The sequence below is a fragment of the Schistocerca piceifrons genome, chromosome 11, assembly GCF_021461385.2.
Source record: "Schistocerca piceifrons isolate TAMUIC-IGC-003096 chromosome 11, iqSchPice1.1, whole genome shotgun sequence".
Classification (NCBI taxonomy): domain Eukaryota; kingdom Metazoa; phylum Arthropoda; class Insecta; order Orthoptera; family Acrididae; genus Schistocerca; species Schistocerca piceifrons.
The window spans coordinates 32,754,996-32,779,097 of NC_060148.1; the positions used below are offsets into that span (position 1 = coordinate 32,754,996).

At 42.5% G+C, this 24,102-nt stretch overlaps 1 protein-coding gene across 1 annotated transcript in view; it reads right to left on the bottom strand.

Moving 5' to 3' along the window:
- LOC124719628 (voltage-gated potassium channel subunit beta-2) overlaps positions 1 to 24,102 on the bottom strand; it is a 1,342,624-nt gene that overhangs the window by 103,189 nt on the left and 1,215,333 nt on the right. Inside the window, exons 5-6 of the mRNA XM_047244844.1 lie at positions 7,850 to 7,992; positions 7,634 to 7,747 (exon numbers count right to left, since the gene is read on the bottom strand). Of these exons, the coding sequence (XP_047100800.1) occupies positions 7,634 to 7,747; positions 7,850 to 7,992 (257 nt within the window). The remainder of the gene's footprint in view (positions 1 to 7,633; positions 7,748 to 7,849; positions 7,993 to 24,102) is intronic.

The window sequence follows — 24,102 nt, forward strand, 5'->3', positions numbered from 1 at the left end:
CCTGAATCTACTTCTGACCAAAAAGCGATTCTGGTGGCTGGAGTTGTAGGTCTTTGTTAATTCACCCTTGTGAGCTCTTGTGGTGATATTTCCATAGAAGCTTTCATCGTCTAACACATATTTCTTTACTTCTAATTGAGAATTCACATACCAATTTAGCTTTATAAATGTTTCTGAATAACGAAGTATTTTCATAAAACTTTTCATCCCCTATTTCCTCCCTTTATCAGTTTAACTTCCAAAAACTGAAATACATACCAGTTTTCCTAGACGAGACAATAAAAATGTTTTGGGAGTTCTTTAAGAATGATTTATCAAAAAAAAGTTCAGTCATCTTTTCAACCCCTTAGCGGTCGAATTCCCAAAAATTCTGGAACACATATTTCTTTATTTCTGACCAACAAACTACATAACAATTTTCACAGTTCTGGCTTCAAAATTGCCTTAATAGCGACATATGTTTAAAAACCCACACATCCCCAATTTGAGCCCTTTAGGAGAGGAATTTCGAAATATCCCTTCTTAAACAATCACTACAGTGTTAGATCAAAGAGCAACATCCTCTCCGGGTTTTTGTTGTTAGCAGTTTGGGCCGGGTGATGATGTGTCAGTAAGTCAGGACGTTTCCTTTTATATATAGAGTTCAATTAAGTACATAATTTAATTAATAACTGCGTGCATATGCGATTATTCATATTAAATTTAAATATGCTACAAAAATACAAAACATCAAATATAAAATGAAAACACTATATTTTATTTCTAGAGACTAAATAAAGTATTAATATATATAATATTTTCATTTAACATTTCGCAGCTTATATCAAATTTTAAATTATTTTCATGCCATTAATAATAAAAATAAAATATAGTTACACTACACCGTATTTACGAAGAAATTATAATTTAGTATTTGTTAAATAACATTTACATTTCACAATAAACACACAACTTAAACACAGAATCGAACCAGCAACTTCTCAGTTACTAGTCTGTCGAGGTACCATCCATCTTGTTGAAATACTTCAAATGTTTTATTTTTAATGAATGACCAAAGTCTTCTAATCTTCAAAGGCCCTTATTTCCAATTTTTCTTTAAGAATTGTGTAGTAGTGCTGTACAAAACTGATGTCCAGCCTCTAGCCATCAGTCTCATATGTATGAAGAAGATCAGATAGATACCCTTGACAGATGAAGTTGGCGTAGGAGAAAAGGTCAAGACAGGCTGCATCAAACCAACACTGGACTGATGATAAAAAAAGAAAAGTGCTGGCAGTAAGGCAATAAGACAGACACGCTGTGGGCCACCAGTGTTTAATGGATAGTGCTGATAGAGCACTTCTTAGCTGTTTGACCTAGATGTCACAGCATATCTTAACCAATACTGATGAATGAGTGAAAGAGAAACACACCTGAGACTTAGTATGAAGGCTTTCACAACCGTATGACATATCTTCTGGTAAACCTTCCGGGATGTAAGGTCGTGGTCCATGAAACTCTTCAGCTCCTAACGTTGAACATCTGAAGCACACTTTTGAGAAAAATGGCTACTCAAAGAAAGAAGTAAGCAGAATTCTGCATCCCAACAACAAAAAGCATAAGGACAAGCCCGTAAAACAATGGAAGAATACAGTCTCTCTCCATTTCATAAAGAAAGTAACGGATCAGATTGGAAAGATTTTAAGTAAACATGATATTAGACCTGTTTTTAGACCAACAAAGAAAATTTGTCATGTTCTCCGGTCTGTAAAAGACAAACGCGCTCCTCTATCAGCCAGTGGCGTATATAAAATCCCGTGTACATGTGGTAAAGTTTATATTGGAACAACAAAAAGAAGCGTAAATACACGGTTAAAAGAACACAGAAGTCTTTGCCGATTAGGAAAAACAGATAAATTGGCTGTAGCAGAACACGCTTTTCAGTCACAAAATCATCAAGTGAGGTTTTCCGAAGCAAAAATTTTATCTACGATGACGAACTATTACCCACGGCTTTATAGAGAAGCAATTGAAATATATAAACATAGGGATAATTTTAATCGGAAGAAGAGATCATGAAACTTAGTGATATTTGGACAGTAGCACTACACAATTGCTAGACAGTTTTATCCGTGACGAAATTACGATCGATAGATAAGTTTTATCTTTGACAAAGATTATCTCTGCATATCACGTGTAACTCTGGTCACGCCCACTTTCTACGATATATAAGTCGCTCTCAGACGTCCGACCAGTCAGTTGGCAAGACTCACCGGAGGAGAAACACCCCTCTGAAGATGTCCAGCGCAGCTATGGACGAAACGTTAGGAGCTGAAGAGTTTCATGGACCACGACCTTACATCCCAGAAGGTTTACCAGAAGATATAGACCTAAGACTGACATTTGTGAGACACTAGTTTTGTATACACTTGAATTAGATATCACAGCATACCTTATCAAACATACAGATGATTCAAATTGATCGAAGACTGACCCCTATGGAACAGCAGTCTTGTAAATAGTGTTGGTAGAGAACTATTGCGCTGTTTGAAACACACATCACTCCATGCTTAGGCAATACAGATGAATGAATGTAAGAAGAAGGGATACAAGAGTAGACCCTAAAGTGTTGTACAGCAGTGGTAAAGGAGTTTGTAGTAGGTATCACAGTATACCTTATCGATTATACTTACAGAGTAATGGAAGAGTGATGGAGCTGACTTTCACCCCTGTGGGAGAGGAGAGCTGTACAATGCTGCTAGAGCAGTTCTCGGCTGTTTAGAGCAGATACTTCAGTCTACCTTGTCCAACGCCGACGTATGAATGAAAGAGAATTGGACCCAACACATCCCTTTGGGATCCCTATGATTCACACTGCTGGTATAGCAGTTCTGAGCTGTTTAGATACCACAGCCTACATTGTCCAGTACAGACGGACGAATGTATAGAAACTAGACCATACATTGACCACAGTGTCGATACTAGTGTATTACTGTGCTGCTTGAGTGTTTTTGAACTGTTGTGAGTAGATATCACCACCTACCTTGTGCCATACTGGTGGATGAATAAAAGAGAGCTAAACTGAACATAGACTCCTGTGGAACACCAGTGTTGTACAGTGCTGCTAGAGCAGTTCTGAGCTATTTAGAATAGCTATCATGGGCTGCCTAGAGAAACAGAACCAAATTGTCCTTGTGGGTCACCAGTGCTGTACAGTGCTTCTAGAGCAGTTCTGAGCTGTTTAATGCATATATGACAGGCTATCTTGTTCTGTACTGATGGATAAATGAAACAGAACTGGACAGAAGAGTAACCACTGTGAGTCACAAATATGATACAGTCTTGCTAAAGAAGATCTGAGCTGTTTAGATATGACAGGCTATATTTTCTAGTACTGATGGAAAAGTGAAAGAGAACTTGACCCATTGTTGAGGACTGCAGAAGTGTTTTGTAATAGTGGCAGAGCTGTTCTGAGCTCTCTAGATATCAGAGCCTACCTCATCCATTACTGACAGGTGAATAAAAGAGAACTGGACCCAAAATTGATCTCTGTAGCATACCAGTGTTATATAATGCTGCTAGAGCATTTCTGAGCTGGTTGGTTGGTTTGGGAAAACAAACAGCGAGGTCATTGGTCCCATCGGATTAGTGAAGGGTGGGGAAGGAAGTTGGCTGTGCCCTTTCAAAGGAACCATCTGGGTATTTGCCAGATGTTATTTAGGGAAATCACAGAAAACCTAAATCTGGATGGCCAGTCATGGGTCTGAACTGTCATCCCCCCAAACGTGAGTCCAGTGTGCTAACCACTGCGCCACCTTGCTTGGTCATTTCTCAGCTGATAAGAATAGATATCACAACCTAACTTGTCTAATACTAATAGATGAACTGAAAGAGAGTTCGATCCAACATTGATCCCTGTGGAAAATGAATGTTTTGTAGTAGTGCTGCAACAGTTCTGAGTTGTCTGGAGAAGATACCACTGTCTACCTCGTCCACTGCCGATGGATGAATGAAATGAACCCAAAATCTACAGCTACATCTACATGGTTACTCTGCAATTCACACTTAAGTGCTTGGCACAGGGTTCATCGAACCACCTTCGTGTCAGTGAGTGCCACCCCAAATTGCGTATCACATCAGTGACACTCTCACCCCATTGCGCGATAACACGAAACGAGGTGCCCTTCTTTGCAATTTTGAGATGTCTTCCAACAATCCTACCTGGTAAGGGTCCCATACAGCGGGACAATATTCTAGCAGAGGCCGGACAAGTGCAATGTAGGCTATCTCTTTAGTGGGTTTGTCGCATCTTCTAAATGTTCTGCCAACAAAGCGCAGTCTTTGTTTCGTGTTCCCCACAATATTATCTATGTGGTCTTTCCAATTTAAGATGTTCATAATTGTAATTCTTAGGTATTTAGTCGAATTGACAGCCCTTAGATTTGGGCAATTTATCGTATATCCAAAATTTATCGGATTTCTTTTAGTACCCAAGTGGATGACATCGCACTTTTCTTTGTTTAGTGCTAATTGCCACTTTTCGCATCATACAGAAATACTATCTGTGTATCAGTTCCGTCTCTTATTAACTTATGCCGTATGAATCTATCTATTGCTGTCTATACTGTATCTTTGAATGTGGGCCATATCTGGTCAACACTTACATAATTAGCTTGGAAGGAATGGAGACTCTCTCTCTTAGGAGGGCTTCAAGCGAATTTTTATCTGCTGATTTAAATATATATATATATATTGCGTTTATTTTAGTGGATATGGTTGATATGATTTTGACCCTCGCTACAATGACTTTGAGTTGGCTAATCGCTGTATCCGTCATGACGCTCTCTATTAGTTCAGGATTATTTGTGGCTAAGAGGTCAAGTGTGTTTTCGCAACCATTTACAATTCGTTCGAGCTCATCAACTCATTGTTCAAAGTAATTCTCAGAGAAAGCATTTAGTACAATTTCGGAAGTTGTTTTCTGTCTACCACTGGCTTTGGAGATGTATTTCCACCAACAAATAGAGGTTAGATTGAAGTCTCCACCAATAGTGATCACTATCGCATGACGCTGCTAGAAAGGTTCTGACCTGTTGATAGTACATGTCAAGCTTAACTTGTTCAATGATGACAAAGGAATGTAAGAGAACTAGGGCCAACAGCGACCCTTATGGGACGTTAGTGTTATAGAGAGTGGGTAGAACAGTTCTGACCTACTGAGGGTAAATATCCAGTCTAACTTCTTTAGTGATGACAAAAGAATAAGAGAAAACTGGATCCGACACTGACCCCTGTGGAACATGAATGTCTTATAGTAGTGCCGCAGCAGTTCTGAGCTGTCTGGAGAAAATTCCACAGTCTACCTCGTCCACTGCCGATGGATGAATGAAATGAACCCAACAGTGACCACTTTTGCACAGTGCTGCTAGAGCAGTTCTGACCTGTTGAGAGTACATGGCAAGGCTAACTTGTTCAATGATGACAAAGGAATGTAAGAGAACTAGGACCAACAGTGACTCTTATGGGACAGTACTGTTGCAGAGAGCGGCTACAGTAGTTCTGACCTACTGAGGGTAAGTATCCAGTCAAACTTCTTCAGTGATGACAAAAGAATACAAGAAAATTGGATCTAACACTGACCCCTGTAGTACACCACCACTGCTGTGGCAGGCCACACAGTGACCCTTATGGGACGGTAGTGTTACAGAGAGTGGCTAGAGTAGTACTGACCTACTGAGGGTAAATATCCAGTCAAACTCCTTCATTGATGACAAAAGAACACAAGGAAATTGGATCCAACACTGACCCCTGTGGTACACCACCACTGCTGGGGCAGGTCCCACCGTGACCCTTGTGGGACGGTAGTGTTACAGAGAGTGGCTAGAGGAGTTCTGACCTACTGAGGGTAAGTATCCAGTCAAACTTCTTCAGTGATGACAAAAGAATACAAGAAAATTGGATCCAACACTGACCCTTGTGGGCTGGGGCAGGTCACACAGTGACCCTTATGGGACGGTAGTGTTACAGAGAGTGTAGTTCTGACCTACTGAGGGTAAATGTCCAGTCTAACTTCTTCAGTGATGACAAAAGAATACGAGAAAATTGGATCCAACATTGACCCCTGTGGAACATTAATGTTTTATAGCAGTGCTGCAGCAGTTCTGAGCTGTATGAAGAAGATACCACAGTCTACCTCGTCCACTGCCAATAGATGAATGAAATGAACCCAGCAGTGACCACTTTTGCACAATGCTGATAGAGCAGTTCTGACCTGTTGTGAGTACATGTCAAGCCTAACTTGTTCAATGATGACAAAGCAATGTAAGAGAACTAGGGCCAACAGCGACTCTTATGGGACAGTAGTGTTACAGAGAGCGGCTCAAGCAGCTCTGACCTGTTGTTGACATTGTGATCTTCAGTCTTGAGACTGGTTTGATGCAGCTCTCCATGCTAGCTTCTTCATCTCCCAGTACTTATTGTAGCCTACATCTTTCTGAATCTGCTTAGTGTATTCATCTCTTGGTCTCTCTCTATAGTTTTTACCCTCCACACCGCCCTCCAATTCTTAACTGGTGATCGCTTGATGCCTCAGAACATGTCCTACCAACTGATCCCTTCTTCTAGTCAAGTTGTGCCAGAAATTACTCTTCTCCCCAATTCTATTCAATACCTCCTCATTAGTTATGTGATCTACCCATCTAATCTTCAGCATTCTCCTTTAGCACCACATTATGAAAGCTTCTCTTCTTGTCTAAACTATTAATCGACCATGTTTCAGTTCCATACATGGATACACTCCATACAAATACTTTCAGAAACGACTTCCTGATACTTAAATCTATATTGGATGTTAACAAGTATCTCTTCTTCAGAAACGTTTTCCTTGCCAATGTCAGTCTAAATTTTATATCCTCTCCGACCACCATCAGTTATTTTGCTCCCCAAATAGCAAAACTCCTTTACTACTTTAGGTGTCTCATTTCCTAATCTAATTCCCTCAGCATCACCCGACTTAATTCGACCTCATTCCATTATCCCCTCCTTTCAAGAGACTGTCCATTCCGTTCAGCTACTCTTCCAAGTCTTTTGCTGTGTCTGACAGAATTACTATGTCATCGGCGAAGTTCAAGGTTTTTATTACTTCTCCATTGATTTTAATACCTACTCCTAACTTTTCTTTTGTTTCCTTTACTGCTTGCTCAACATACAGATTGAATAATATCGGGGAGAGGTTACAACCCTTTCTCACTCCCTTGCCAACCACTGTTTCCCTTTCATGTCCCTCGACTCTTATAACAGCAATCTGGTTTCTGTAGAAATTGTAAATAAACTTTCGCTCCCTTTATTTTACCCTGCCATCTTCAGAATTTGAAACTTCTGACCTACTGAGGGTAAATATGCAGTCTAACTTCTTCAGTGATGGCAAAAGGATACAAGAAAATTGGACCCAACACTGACCCCTGTGGTACACCACCAGTGCTGGGGCAGGTCGCACAGTGATCCTTATGGGACGGTAGTGTTACAGAGAGCGGCTAGAGTAGTTCTGACCTACTGAGGGTAAATATCCAGTCAAACTTCTTCAGTGATGACAAAAGAATACAAGAAAATTGGACCCAACACCGACCCCTGTGGTACACCACCACGGGAGACTCACCGAGCCCCACGTTGGAAACGCGCAGGCCGCTCTTGCCCAGGTTGCGGTAGCGCAGCCCCGGCGTCACCGTCGTCTGGCGGGCCACCGCGTGCTCGCCCAGCTGCCCGCCCGACTGGCCGCCGCGCACCGCCGCCAGCGCCCCCGCCGCCCCCGCGGCCGCCGCCGCCGCCACGCCCGCGGCGCCACCCCCGCCGCCTCCGCCCCCTCCGCCGCCGCCTCCGCCGCCCCCGCCGCCCCCCGTCAGCAGCGCCTCCTTGGTGTTGGCCGCGGGCGCCGACGGGTCGGATGCGCCCGACCCGAGCACCGCCCCCGTGCCGAACTCCTCCATGCAGTCCAGGCTGGCGATCGGCGCCCGGCAGCTGAAACCACACGTACACGTTGCACGTCCAGTGTCTCCGTTACACTCGCTGTAGGCGCTAACCCCTTTTACAGGGTCTACATCTACAACGAGGATAATGGGATGTTGTCAAATTAAGTCGGGTGATGCTGAAGGAATTAGATTAGGAAATGAGACACTTAAAGTAGTAAAGAAGTTTTGCTATTTGGGGAGCAAAACAACTGATGACGGTCGAAGTAGAGAGGATATAAAATGTAGAATGGCAATGGGAAGGAAAGCGTTTCTGAAGAAGAGAAATTCGTGTCTGGAAGTTGTTTCTGAAAGCATTTGTGTGGAGTGTAGTCATGTATGGAAGTGATACATGGACGATAAATAGTTTGGACAAGAAGAATATAGAAGCTCTCGAAATGTTGTGCTATAGAAGAATGCTGAAGATTAGATGCGTAGATCACGTAACTAATGAGGAAGTATTGAACAGAATTGAGAAGGAGTTTGGGGCACAACTTGACTAGAAGAAGGGATCGGTTGCTTGGACATGTTCTGAGGCATCAAGGGATCACCAATTTAGCATTGGAGGGCAGCGTGGAGGGTAAAAACCGTAGAGGGAGACCAAGAGATGAATACACCAAGCAGATTCAGAAGGATGTAGGTTGCAGTAAGTACTGGGAGATGAAGAAGCTTGCGCAGGATAGAGTAGCGTGGAAAACTGCATCAAACCAGTCTTACGACTGAAGACCACAACAACAACAACAACGATGCTGAGGGAATTAGATTAGGAAATGAGACACATAAAGTAGTAAAGGAGTTTCGCTATTTGGGGAGCAAAATAACTGATGACGGTCGAAGCAGAGAGGATATAAAATGTAGACTGGCAATGGCAAGGAAAGCGTTTCTGAAGAAGAGAAATTTGTTAACATCGAGTATAGATTTAAGTGTCAGGAAGCCGTTTCTGAAAGTATTTGTGTGGAGTGTAGCCATGTATGGAAGTGAAACGTGGACGATAAATTGTTTGGACAAGAAGAGAAGCTTTCGAAATGTGGTGCCACAGAAGAATGCTGAAGATTAGATGGGTAGATCACATAACTAATGAGGAGGTATTGAATAGAATTGGGGAGAAGAGGAGTTTGTGGCACAACTTGACTAGAAGAAGGGACCGGTTGGTAGGACATGTTCTGAGACATCGAGGGATCACCAATTTAGTACTGGAGGGTTAGCGTGGAGGATAAAAATCGTAGAGGGAGACCAAGAGATCAATACACTAAGCAGATTCAGAAGGATGTAGGCTGCAGTAGGTGCTGAGAGATGAAGAAGCTTGCACAGGATAGAGCAGCATGGAGAGCTGCATCAAACCAGTCTCAGGACTGATGACCACAACAAAAACAACAACAACAACATCTACATCTACATGGATGCTCTGCAAATCACATTTAAGTGCCTGGCCGAGGGTTCATCGAACCACCTTCCCAATTCTTCAAAAATGTTCACATGTGTGTGGAATCTCATGGGACTCAACTGCTAAGGTCATCAGTCCCTAAGCTTACATACTACATAACCTACATTATCCTAAGGACAAACACACACACGCATGCGTGAGGGAGGACTCGAACCTCCGCCGGGACCAGCCGCACAGTCCATGACTGCAGCGCCCCAGACCGCTCGGCTAATCCCGCGAGGCGATAGGGCATTTCTTAAGGAATCAAGGAATGAGTTCTATGGTACTAGAGGGAGACGCAGAGGGCAAAAACTGTAGGGAAAGACAGAGACAGGAATACATCCAGCAAATAACTGAGGGTGTAGGTTGCAAGTGCTACTCTGAGATGAAGAGAGGAATTACTCATCAAGTGCTCTATAGTGAGAGCACTTCAATCATAATTTCGAGTATTTCTTAATCTTTTTCTCGTTTACGTGATTAACGTCTAATATTTAGCACATTAACTCCCAAGGGAACTGTCCAGTCCGGTATGTCGAAATATGTCCTAAAATTTTTATATTGGAAGAATACAGCGATAGAAAGAAATGTTCAAGCTTGCCAAATCCAATAGCTCGCCAGATAGCAAGAGAAGTGTACACCCCTGCCGTAGCAGTGGCGGAAAGCGCATGCGCAACACGGCGGGCACATATTCCGGATCGACGGCACACTAGTAAAGAGATAACGCGCCATAACGCGATCGTAATTTATAAAGTGAATTTCATTTTCCGTTGATACTTTCTCTGACACAGTTGTCACAGTTACTGCTCACTCGAATTTGCAACTCATTTAATACCAACAATAATTAGCAGTTCCCTTTGTGGTATCGCTAAGTGTTAGCAATGGTGACAAAACTGAATTAAGTTTGTTTGCGATTTCTTCGCACATGGTTCCCAATAGCATCTGTCTTTTTGCAGGTTCAAAAGTTTCACAGTAATTTCGAATCCAACTTGCAGAGATAAAATATGAGGAACTGAACTGAAATCACCTACTTCTTCTGAAGACCTACAGTCCATGACTGCAGCGCCTTAGACCGCTCCCAATTGTCTGTTATTCGAATCTCGTATAGCGCGCGGAAAGAACGAACACCTATATCTTTCCGTACGAGCTCTGGTTTCCTTTATTGTACCGTTGTGATCGTTTCTCTCTACGTAGCCGGGCTCGGTGGCCGAGCGGTTCTAGGCGCTTCAGTTTGGAACCGCGCGAATGCTACGGTCGGAGGTTCGAATCCTGCCTCGGGCATGGATGTGTGTGGTGTCCTGAGGTTAGTTAGGTTTAAGTAGTTCTAAGTCTAGGGGACTGATGACCGCAGCAGTTAAGTCGCATAGTGCTCAGAGCCATTTGAACCAAAATTATTGGTTAGGCTGACAGAAGGAGGATTGAGGAGCTGATTCCCCACTTTTATGTTAGAGTCTTTTAAAAAGAAGTACTTTCACCTTTTTTAAGCGCCGACAGGAGAATTTTTCCGTTAGTGTAAATAAATGCATGCAAATGCCCATATCACAGAGGCAAAGCTCGAAAGTGTTTGATAACAAGCGACGTGGTGAACACCTCGACACGTTTGGTACTTACAAGGCAAACTCCCCATCGCATCCACCTCAGATTTAGTGCTAAGATAGTCCAACGGATAGCCTGTCAAAACTGAACACAGATCCAAATATGAAAACAGGAGGTAGGTGTACTCAACTGTGGAAAAAGGAATCAAAACAGAAGCAGTGATCGATCCAAGATCAATACGTGCAATATTGAGCGATTTTGGACAACCGTGGAGTTATGGTCATGTGGTGACGTTGGTGGGTTGCGAAGGGGGAGTCCCGGGTTCAAATCCCCTAATGCCCAATTTTTTGTTCACAAAAGTGTCAACCGTCCGTCCGGCTATTGAAGTGTCTGTTCGCTGTATTCAAATTTGCGCCTTTATCGTGGCGTACATCTACATCTACATGGATACTCTACAAATCACATTTAAGTGCCTGGTTGAGGGTTCATCGAACCACCTTCCCAATTCTCTGTTATTCGCTGTTATTCGAATATCGTATAGCGCGCGGAAAGAACGAACACTTATATCTTTCCATACGACCTCTGATTTCCCTTATTGTACTGTACTGATCGTTTCCCTCTATGTAGCCGGCCGCGGTGCCCGAGCGGTTCCAGGCAATTTAGTCCGGAATCGCGATACTGCCACGGTCGCAGGTTCGAATCCTGCCTCGGGCATGGATGTGTGTGATGTCCTTAGGTTAGTTAGGTTTAAGTAGTTCTAAGTTCTAGGGGATTGATGACCTCAGATGTTAAGTCCCATAGTGCTCAGAGCCATTTGAACCATTTTTTGAACAGAACGTGCTGTCCTTCTTTGAACTTTTCCGATGCACTCGTGTCAAACCTATCTGGTGAGGATCCCACATCGCTTAGCAGTACTCTAAAATAAGACGGACAAGCGTAGTGGCTCAAATAGTTCCAATAGCTCTGAGCACTATGGGACTTAACATCTGAGGTCATCAGTCCCCTAGAACTTAGAACTACTTAAACCTAAGTAACCTAAGGACATGACACACATCCATGACCGAGGCAGGATTCGAACCTGCGATCGTACCGGTCACGCGGTTCCAGACTGAAGCCCCTAGAACCGCTCGCCTACACCGGCCGGCCCGATAAGCGTAGTGTAGGCAGTCTCCTTAGTAGGTTTGTTACAATTTCTAAGTGTCTTGGCAATAATACGCAGTCTTTGGTTAGCCTTCCCCACAACATTTTCGATGTGTTCCTTCCGCTTTGCCGCGCGAAATGACCGTGCGGTTTGAGGCACCATGTCACGGACTGCGCGGCCCCTCCCGCCAGAGGTTCGAGTCCTCCCTCGGGCATGGGCGTGTGTCTTGTTCTTAGCATAAGTTAGTTTAAGTAGCGTGCAGGTATAGGGACCGATGACCTCAGCAGTTTGGTGCTTAGGAGCTCACACACATTTGAACATTTTCGACCTTCCATTTCAAGTTGTTCGTAATTGTAATTCCTAGGTATTTAGTTGAATTTACGGTCTTTATATTTGACTGATTTATTGTCTAACCGAAGTTTAACGGATTCATTTTTCCACTCATGTGGATGAGCCCGCACTTTTCATGATTTAGGGTCAGCTGCCACTTTTCGCACAATTCAGATATCTATTCTAAATCGCTTTGCAGTTTGTTTTGATCCTCTGATGACTTTATTAGTCGATAAACGACAGCGTCATCTGCAAGCAACCGAAGACGGCTGCTCAGATTGTCTCCCAAATCGTTTATATAGATAAGGAACAGCAAAGGGCCTATAACACTACCTTGGGGAACGCCAGAAATCACTTCTGTTTTACTCGATGACTTTCCGTCAGTTACTACGAACTGTGACCTCTCTGACAGGAAATCACAAATCCGGTCACATAACTGAGACGATATTCCATAAGCACGCAATTTCACTATTGCCTGCTTGTGTGGTGCAGTGTCAAAAGCCTTCCAGAAATCCAGAAATACGGAATCGATCTGAAATCCCTTCTCAATAGCACTCAACGCTTCACGCGAATAATGAGTTAGGTGTGTTTCACAAGAACCATGTTTTCTAAACCCATGTTGAGTGTGTGCCACTAGACCGTTTTCTTCGAGGTAATTCATAATGTTCGACCACAATAATTGTTCGAAAATCGTGCTGCATATCGACGTTAACGATATGGGCCTGTAATATAGTGGATTACTGCTACTACCTTTGTTGAATGTTGGTGTGACCTGTGCAACTTTGCAGTCTTTGGCTACGGATCTTTCGTTGAGCGAACGGTTGTATATGACTGTTAAGTATGGAGCTAATGCATCAGTGTATTCTGACAGAAACCTAATTGGTGCCTCACAATAAGATATTTCACTACTTTCCGGGAATTGTCTTAAATGATTAATCATGACATTTTATGCTCCTAACATACATTCCTCTTGAATTCCAGTATTTTTTTTATAAAAACGGAAATGAAATTCAATTAATTTTAAAGCCAGCTAAAACGCTCTATTCGAGTCATTTGATGCCTGTGACGTCACTGGCTAGTATGCTGCTCCGACTGTCATAAGGCTAATTCACAGTGATGTCTTGTTTTAGAATTTACGTTTCGGAAAACTGGTTACAAATGGCTGGCTGTCTGGCTGTTTTGGGAAAGGAGACCAGACTGCGAGGTCATCGGTCTCATCGGATTAGGGAAGGACAGGGAAGGAAGTCGGCCGTGCCCTTTGAAAGGAACCACCCCGGCATTTGCCTGGAGCGATTTAGGGAAATCACGGAGAACCTAAATCAGGATGGCCGGACGCGGAACTGAACCGTCCTCCTCCCGAATGCGAGTCCAGTGTCTAACCACTGCGCCACCTCGCTCTGTGTTACAAATGGTATGTAGTATCATAGTGTAGAAATACGTCTATAAAAATTCCTGAAAAGTTATTTTCGAGTGTTCCAGAGGATGAAAACATACATAAAATGTGGTTGCACTGCACAAGTAAATTGCCACCACGGCGATGCAAAAGTTCACTAACTTAATTAGAAATATGTTGCGCTGTGAAGTTAACATTGATTCACCTCCGAGATATGCTTTCCCACTGTTACATGGAAGGATAGGATCATTCAGCGAAATTAAACTCCAAATGAAAATTGTCATTTTACTCAACTCCACGCAAATTATTCGGTAACTCAGCAGATTGTCGAACATAAAAGATGATGTGCACAGATCGCTGGTTGGAACCCAGCCTGAAAGAACGTTTTAACTATTTGTAAACCGACTCGACAGTCCTGTCATATGATAAGCAAATCTCAACTACAAAATTTCACCACACCGATCGGAAACAGAATGTTATTGCGTTTTCCTTGCTGTTTGTACATGCTTACATTTGCAACCGATGCTCACACAGGTCACGTTCAAACAGATATTTTCTGGTTAATGAACCCCTTTTTATATTATTAGAAAGAATGTTTGTTTATCTTCCTACGGTCCAGGTGGGATCCTTATTGTTTTAAACTTTTCCAGTTCCATCATCTTACATAAAGATGAAGTAAGTCTGCTTCACACACTGACGTTAGTTTACACTCACAAACATCACAGCCCTTACTTTTGTGTCACCTGGCATGTTGTACACGCTTTATATCTATCCGTATAGAAAACTTCATCGTCCTACACCTCGTTGTACTGCGCACATATAGTGATATCTTCACCATTAGCAATGCTTTCCAAAAGAGAAAATTGGTGTTCGCCAAGTACCAGGTGGTCAAAAAGTCAGTATAAATTTGAAAACTGAATAAATCACGGAATAATGTAGATAGAGAGGTACAAATTGACACACATGCTTGGAATGACATGGGGTTTTATTAGAACCAAAAAAAAAATACAAAAGTTCAAAAATGTCCGACAGATGGCGCTTCATCTGATCACAATATCAATAATTAGTATGACAAAGTGAGACAAAGGGAAGATGATGTTCTTTACAGGTAATTCTCAATATGTCCACCATCATTGCTCAACAATAGCTGTAGTCGAGGAATAATGTTGTGAACAGCACTGTAAAGCATGTCCGGAGTTATGGTGAGGCATTGGTGTCGGATGTTGTCTTTCAGCATCCCTAGAGATGTCGGTCGATCACGATACACTTGGGACTTCAGGTAACCCCAAAGCCAATAATCGCACGGACTGAGGTCTGGGGACCTGGGAGGCCAAGCGTGACGGAAGTGGCGGCTGAGCACACGATCATCACCAAACGACGCGCGCAAGAGATATTTGACGCGTCTAGCAATATTTGCTTTTTTTTGTTCTAATAAAACCCCATGTCATTCCAAGCATGTGTGTCAATTTTTACCTCAGTATCTACATTATTCCGTGGTTTATTAAGTTTTCAAATTTATACTGGTTTTTGATCACCCAGTAAATGCAATTATCCTCTGTTGTCCATTTCTCAGAGTAAGACTAATCTGAAGCTATATATAATACATCCCAAAATCGACACAACTGCTACAATTAGTTCTTGCTAATGCTATTTTCGTATGTCGTGTAAAACTCTGAAAGTATATGACACTTCCCACATCTGAACATGTAACCTATATATATACGCAGCCAGATGTGCTACCCATTGCGTCACCGATCGCGTGATTCGAATTGTATCTCTTTTGTCTTCTAAACAGGAAATCGCCGCTACGTTTTGCCAAAAATAATTGTATAGTGCTCTTGGTCTTAGCTCATAACTGATGGTCGACAATCTAGTTGCAATATAAGGACACATATGCAAAAGTTCTACAATTCTTTAGTTTTGAGCGAGTTTATTGACGCTGCAGGGAGCAGGGAAAAGAATGTCCGTCACTGCACATATCGCCGCTCTAAGTTGGTAGAGCATAAACACAACAGTTTTCGCAGGTTTCCACTGCCAGAGTTCACAAAATCCTTTTCTATTGTCACTTAAAAGTTGCAGTTGCATTTTCCATCATTAAATAGCTAAACTGTTTGCAGAAAACGTACGTAAAAACCTCGTAACTTCGGAGAACACTCCTGTAACACGCACATAGCTTCGTCTTACTCCTAGTCTGTGACGTCACAAGAGCACCAGCCAATAACACAGCGTTTTCGATCACGTGATCAAATCTTCATGTTTAATGATTTTTAAACTTCAATTACTTAAAAGTAACAGGTATTTTGGGAGAATATTGATTGTAAATGTTGTTTGAACGTTATAATAACTCAGAATAACAAACATAGGAACCATATTTTCTACACAGGAAAATAGCCTATTCCTAGCACATGGTTATAGAGCGTACTTAGTATCGTAGACAAAGTTTTAACAAGGCAACCACATTCGAAAATTTACCATTTTGATATAAAGTACAGTGGTGTGCAAAACTTAAGGACAGTAGTAAATTCCGCGTCACTGCAGACTAACATAGCTCGATGTAAACTGGAGCATAACTAGAAAGAAATTCTGTAACTGAAAGAAATACTCCAGGAAACGAAATGGACACCGATGACATTTTTATTAAAGAAAATAATTACGCTGAAGTTACCACGGCTCATGTAGGTTTCCTGGACTTTACAAAAGGCGGGACATCGTTCTTAAACCTTAACACACCAAGCGGAGTCGTGTAGGTAATCTACTTAGAGAGTGATTTTTGGTCATACTGCTGCAACTATAAGAAGTAATTTTGTTTTTTATATCTGCCCTGCTTCCGTTTAAGATACGTATTACATGATTAGATCTATGATGCATTCCTCAAAATACACTACTCGCCATTAAAATTGCTACACAAAGAAGAAATGCAGATGATAAACGGGTATTCACTGGACAAATATATTATACTAGAACTGACATGTGATTACATTTTCACGCTATTTGGGTGCATAGGTCCCGAGAAATCAGTACCAGCACAACCACCTCTGGCCGTAATAACGGCCTTGATACGCCTGGGCATTGAGTGAAACAGAGCTTGGATGGCGTGTACAGGTACAGCTGCCCATACAGCTTCAACACGATACCACAGTTCATCAAGAGTAGTGACTGGAGAACTGTGACGAGCCAGTTGCTCGGTCACCATTGACCAGACGTTTTCAGTTGGCGAGAGGTCTGGAGAATGTGATGGCCAGGGCAGCAGTCGAACATTTTCTGTATGCAGAAAGGCCCGTACAAGACCTGCAGCATGTGGTCATGCATTATCCTGCTGAAATGTAGGGTTTCGCAGGGATCGAGACGTGGTTGCACGATCCGTTACAGCCATGCGGGTAAGATGCCTGTCATCTCGACTGCTAGTGATACGAGATCGTTGGGATCCAGCACGGCGTTCCGTATTACCCTCCTGAACCCACCGATTCCATATTCTGCTAACAGTCATTGGATCTCGACCAACGCGAGCAGCAATGTCGCGATACGATAAACCGCAATCGCGATAGGCTACAATCCGACCTTTATCAAAGTCGGAAACGTCATGGTACGGATTCCTCCTCCTTACACGAGGCATCACAACAACGTTTCACCAGGCAATGCCGGTCAACTGCTGATTGTGTATGAGAAATCGGTTGGAAACTTTCCTCGTGTCAGCACGTTGTAGGTGTCGCCACCGGCGCCAACCTTGTGTGAATGCTCTGGAAAGCTAATCATTTGCATATCACAGCATCTTCTTCCTGTCGGTTAAATTTCGCGTCTGTAGCACGTCATCTTCGTGGTGTAGCAATTTTAATGGCCAGTAGTGTATATATACAAAAAATAAAAACAGTCAAATCTCAGACGATGAGATTATCCAGCTTCCGGATGAATGTGATCTCAGTGACCCAAAAGCTGTACTGAGTGAATCTGTTGACAAGATGTGTCAGAATTGACAGATAAACCGGAAGTGAATTCAGAAGGAAGTGACACCGCCAGCGAAAACTCTGATAGGGATTCCGACGAAAGAGATGAGTTCATTGTAAAGTCAGGACGAAAGTGGAAAGTTCAACCCTCCCAGTAACTCGCTGTCTATATTCGCATATTTTACTGTTCGCGTCGCTTCTTCTGTATAATATTTCATTGATTGTATCAAAACTGTTTGTATTATGATACATTCTGAAATTTCGAGCATCCGCAAGTTCAAAATGGTTCAAATGGCTCTAAGCACTATGGGACTTAACATGTGGGGTCATCAGTCCCCTAGAACTTAGAACTACTTAAACCGAACTGACCTAAGGACATCACACACATCCACGCTCGAGGCAGGATTCGAACCTGCGACAGTAGCAGTCGCGCGGTACCGGATTGAAGAGCCTAGAACCGCTCGGCCACCGCGGCCGGTCAATCGCAAGTCACGCGGTAAAGTAATATTGTTATCGTTCATTGAATGCTTACACTAAATTTTAAAAAATTAAAATTTTTAAGCACTGTAGGCGTACCCTCATTCAAAACAATCTTTCTCTAATATTATTGTACAGTCACATGAGAAATAGGTTAGTTTCAGAATTTTCGGACTCTTACAAAACTATATTTTCGTAAGTTAGTGGTACGAGTGTTTTGGATACGTAACTTCATTTGTAGCATATCAGCGTTAGTGGTTTACAATTCAGCCAAAGTATACATCACCCCTGAACTTCATTGTATATGAACGTAAATAAACGTGCGTTTTTGAGAATTTTCGGAAGTTTCATTTGTCCTTTCTATAACCTACGAGCAATCTGAAACAAACCGAAGTTTTTGTTTCAGTTACTGTAGCGATTTTTTAAGTCGCATTTTGTGTTACATGTGGTTTTCCTTAAGAGGTGTAGCCCTATGTAGTACCTGCATTTATCGTAAATTAATTCGCTATTCGAGTTTGCTAACAACTGCAATTAACATGAAAACGTTTCAGGAAACTAGTACTATTTACGACAGGTTTTTGTATTGCCTCAATAGAAATGTTGTTTTGTGTATCTGCTCCAATTCTTATAGGGAATTAGCCACTTTCTAGCGCTACAGATTAAAAGATAGTCAGCCGGTTTAATTTTGTTCACTGCCTTGTAACACTTTGCTACAGCCAAAATGCAGCCCCACTGTGAATGCTGTTCTCAAAGATGGGATGAGTTGGCTGAAGTTCGCAAGCAGCTGGAAACCGCATTGCTTATTCTAGCATTTGTAGACTTAGAGAAAGCTTTTGACAATGTTGACTGGAATACTCTCTTTCAAATTCTGGAGGTGGCAGGGGTAAAATACAGGGAGCGAAGAGCTATTTACAATTTGGACAGAAACCGGATGACAGTTATAAGAGTCGAGGGGACATGAAAGGGAAGCAGTTTTTGGGAAGGGAGTGAGACAGGGTTGTAGCATATCCCCGATGTTATTCAATCTGTATACTGAACAAGCAGTAAAGGTAACAAAAGAAAATTTCGGAGTAGGGATTAAAATCCATGGAGAAGAAATAAAAACTTTGAAGTTCGCCGATGACATTATAACTCTGTCAGAGACAGCAAAGGACTTGGAAGAGCAGTTGAATGGAATGGACAGTGTCTTGAAAGGAGGATATAAGATGAACATCGACAAAAGCAAAACGAGGATACTGGAATGTAGTCGAATTAAGTCGAGTGATGCTGAGGGAATTAGATTAGGAAATGAGAAGCTGCAAGTAGTAAATGAGTTTTGCTATTTGGGGAGCAAAATAACTGATGATGGTCGAAGTAGAGAAGATATAACATGTAGACTGGCAATGGCAAGGAAAGCGTTTCTGAAGAAGAGAAATTTGTTAACATCGACTATTGATTTAAGTGTCGGGAAGACGTTTCTGAAAGTATTTGTATGGAGTGTATCCATGTATGGAAGTGAAACATGGACGACAAATAGTTTAGACAAGAAGAAAATAGAAGCTTTCAAAATGTGGTTCACAATGATTCAAATGGCTCTGAGCACTATGGGACTTAATATCTGTGGTCATCAGTCCCCTAGAACTTTGAACTACTTAAACCTAACTAACCTAAGGACATCACACACATCCATGCTCCAGGCAGGATTCGAACCTGCGACCGTAGCAGTCACGCGGTTCCAGACTGAAGCGCCTAGAACCGCACGGCCACACCGGCCGGCCAAAATGTGGTGCTACAGAAGAATGCTGAAGGTTAGATGCGTAGATCACATAACTAATGAGGAGGTACTGAATAGAATTGGGGAGAACAGAAATTTGTGGCACAACTTGACTAGAAGAGGGGATGGCTTGGTAGGACATGTCCTGAGGCATCAAGGGGTCTCCAATTTAGTACTGGAGGGCAGCGTGGAGGGTAAGAATCGTAGAGGGAGACCGAGAGATGAATACACTAAGCAGATTCAGAAGGATGTAGGTTGCAGTAGGCACTGGGAGATAAAGAAGCTTGCACAGACTGCATCAAACCAGTCTCTGGACTGAAGACCACAACAACAACAACAACAAAAACAATTGTCAAAGATTGGCAGCTGCTGCGAATCGGTGAGCTGGAACAGTCTCGACAGTCATGTACCTCTGATACCTGTACCAGAGGTACCTCAATTCTACCCTTTCCTATGTAACCTGTCTCCTCTAGAAAGTACATGATGCATCATTACCCATTTACTCGACTGTGAGTAGAGTGTCAATGGTAGGTCTAGGCGTCCTGTGCAGGTTGAACAGGGGCTGGGGAGGACTCAGCGTGTTGTACCGATCCCCCTAAACACGTGCTGAAACTGAGCCGCTGGGACTCGCCTCACCAGTGCTGGGGAAACCTGTTTTGTTCGGAGTAACGAGAAGGCAACGGGAAAAAAGGTTAGAATCTATTAACTTGCGGGAGTTCAAACGTACATTGAAACATTGTATCCCTTAGGGAAATGGCAGCAAGGGACAGAAAATGATACGAGGTCCACTCAGTGTGTATGCTTGGCGGTCTCATTCAATATCCTGAGGAAGCTATTCCAGCAGCCATTGAAGGAACAGGTTGCAACCAACTGCAGACTGTGGCGCACGTTGGAACAAATGATGCCTGTCGCCTGGGCTCCGAAGTCATTCTTGAGTCATTCCAATGAGTGGCAGCGAAAGTTGAGATGACCAGACTTGGGCGTGGAGTTTCAACGAAGCTCAGAATCTGCAGCATTTTCACTGAAATGATCGTGGCCCTTTCGTTGCGAGTCGAGTGGAAGGATTGAAACAGAGACTTCGAAAGTGCTGTGACAAGCTAGGCTGCGACTTCCTCGACTTGGAGTCATAGGGTTGAGATCTGTAGTGTCCCCCTAAATAGGTCACACATGCGCTATACGTCAGAGGCTGCTACTCAAGTAGCTGACTGTGTGTGGGATACACACAAAGGTTTTAGAGACTGGGCGACTCTCCATCCAATCCAGATAACGATAGCTGTAGGAAACCCCAAAATATCAGTGTAAGATCGAAAGGAATGCCACCCAAAAACAAGAGTATTTAAGTGCTAATGGTAAATTGCCGAATCTTTCGCAACAAATTGCCAGAGTTTGAAGCAATCATGGCAAGCAGTGAAGCTCACATAATACTAGGAACAGAAAGCTGGTTGAAACCTGAAATTGATAGCATTGGGGTTTTTGGGGCAAGGAAAGGAAAGGCAAATGGGAAATGGAGGTGGTGTATTTGTTGCAGTAGATAAAAAACTAAAATCCAGCGAGACAGAAACTGAAGTTGAATGTGAGATTGTTTGGACCAGACTCACTATCAGGGGTGGGCATCAACCACGAGACTCATCTCCTGATGTAGCCCAAAACTTCATAGAAAACCTCAGTTCACTTGTACGTAAGTTCCCCACTCATACTGTGATCATTGGTGGAGACATAAATCATTCAACAATGAATTGGGAAAATTACAGTTTTGTTAGTGGTGGGCTTGAAAAGACATTCTGTGAAACTTTACTAAATGCCTTCTCTGAAAACTACCTAGAGCGGAACCGTACTCATGACGGAAATATACTGGATCTAATGGCAAGAAATATACCTGACGCCTTTCAGGATGTCCACATCGAGATTGATATCAGTGAGCATGACGCGGCAGTGGGAATAATGATTACCAAAGTACAAACGACAACTAAGACAAACAGATATATATATATATATATATATATACAGGGTGAGTCACCTAACATTACCGCTGGATATATTTCGTAAATCACATCAAATACTGACCAATCGATTCCACAGACCTAACGTGAGGGGAGGGGCTAGTGTAATTGGTTAATACAAACCATAAAAAAATGCACGGAAGTATGTTTTTTTAACACAAACCTACGTTTTTTTTAAAATGGATCCCCGTTAGTTTTGTTAGCACATCTGAACATATAAACAAATACGTAATCAGTGCCGTTTGTTCCATTGTAAAATGTTAATTACATCCGGAGATATTGTAACCTAAAGTTGACGCTTGAGTACCACTCGTCCGCTGTTCGATCGTGTGTATCGGAGAGCACCGAATTACGTAGGGATCCTAAGGGAACGGTGATGGACCTTAGGTACAGAAGAGACTGGAACAGCACATTACGTCCACATGCTAACACCTTTTTATCGGTCTTTTTCACTGACGCACATATACATTACCATGAGGGGTGAGGTACACGTACACACGTGGTTTCCGTTTTCAATTACGGAGTGGAATAGAGTGTGTCCCGACATGTCAGGCCAATAGATGTTCAATGTGGTGCCCATCATTTTCTGCACACAATTGCAATCTCTGGCGTAATGAATGTCGTACACGCCGCAGTACATCTGGTGTAATGTCGCCGCAGGCTGCCACAATACGTTGTTTCATATCCTCTGGTGTTGTAGGCACATCACGGTACACATTTCCTTAAACGTACCCCACAGAAAGAAGTCCAGAGGTGTAAGATCAGGAGAACGGGCTGGCCAATTTATGCGTCCTCCACGTCATGGTAATGTACATGTGCGTCAGTGGAAAAGACCAATAAAAAGGTGTTAGCATGTGGACGTAATGTGCTGTTCCAGTCTCTCCTGTACCTAAGGTCCATCATCGTTCCCTTTGGATCCCTACGTAATTCGGTGCTCTCCGATACACACGATCGAACAGCGGAGGAGTGGTACTCAAGCGTCAACTTTAGGTTACAATATCTACGGATGTAATTAACATTTTACAATGCAACAAACGGCACTGATTACGTATTTGTTTATATGTTCAGATGTGCTAACAAAACTAACGTGATTCCATTTAAAAATCGTAGGTTTGTGTTAAAAAACATACATCCGTGCATTTTTGTGTGGTTTGTATTAACCAATTACACTAGCCCCTCTCCTCACGTTCGGTCTGTGGAATCGATTCGTCAGTATTTGATGTGGTTTACGAAATATATCCAGCGGTAATGTTAGGTAACTCACCCTATATATATATATAAAGATGATGTGACTTACCAAACGAAAGCGCTGGCACGTCGATAGACACACAAACAAACACAAACATACACACAAAATTCTAGCTTTCGCAACCAACGGTTGCCTCGTCAGGAAAGAGGGAAGGAGAGGGAAAGACGAAAGGATTTGGGTTTTTAGGGAGAGGGTAAGGAGTCATTCCAATCCCGGGAGCGGAAAGACTTACCTTAGGGGGAAAAAAGGACGGGTATACACTCGCACACACACTGATATCCATCCACACATACATATACGATAAGTAAACTACATAAAACACCTTGAAGAATGGATAGACATTGGACTGACCGAAAAAGAAGCAATGGGAGCACGAATAAACAAAATGAACTTAGCATAAAAATTATCAACACCTACAATAAGAAGAATATTTCGATAAATGCAAAAGCGAAACATTACCAAACAGTGATCCGCCCTGAAGCTCTGTATGCAGCAGAAACTCTCACCTTAGCAAGAACCGGAGTGATCAAGAGGCTAGAACTGATAAAACGAAAGATTCTCAGGAATATATTATGACCTCGAAGAACAGAACATGGTCAATTTAAAAACCGAGCCAACCAGGAACTGTACACCAAGATAGAAAAAATTTCTGACCTCAGAAGGAAAAGAGGAAGCCTGTTCCTCAGACACATCCTCAGAATGGACCAGGGTAGGTTAACACGGCGAATCACACAATTTCTGATGAACAAGAACACTAAAGTAAGATGGATCCAAGAGATACACAGAGATCTGGAAGAAATAAGAATACAGGAAACAGAGATATACAACAGGGTGAAGTTTACATAAAAAATTCAGGCCTTCAGAGCTTTCGAAGACAGAACGA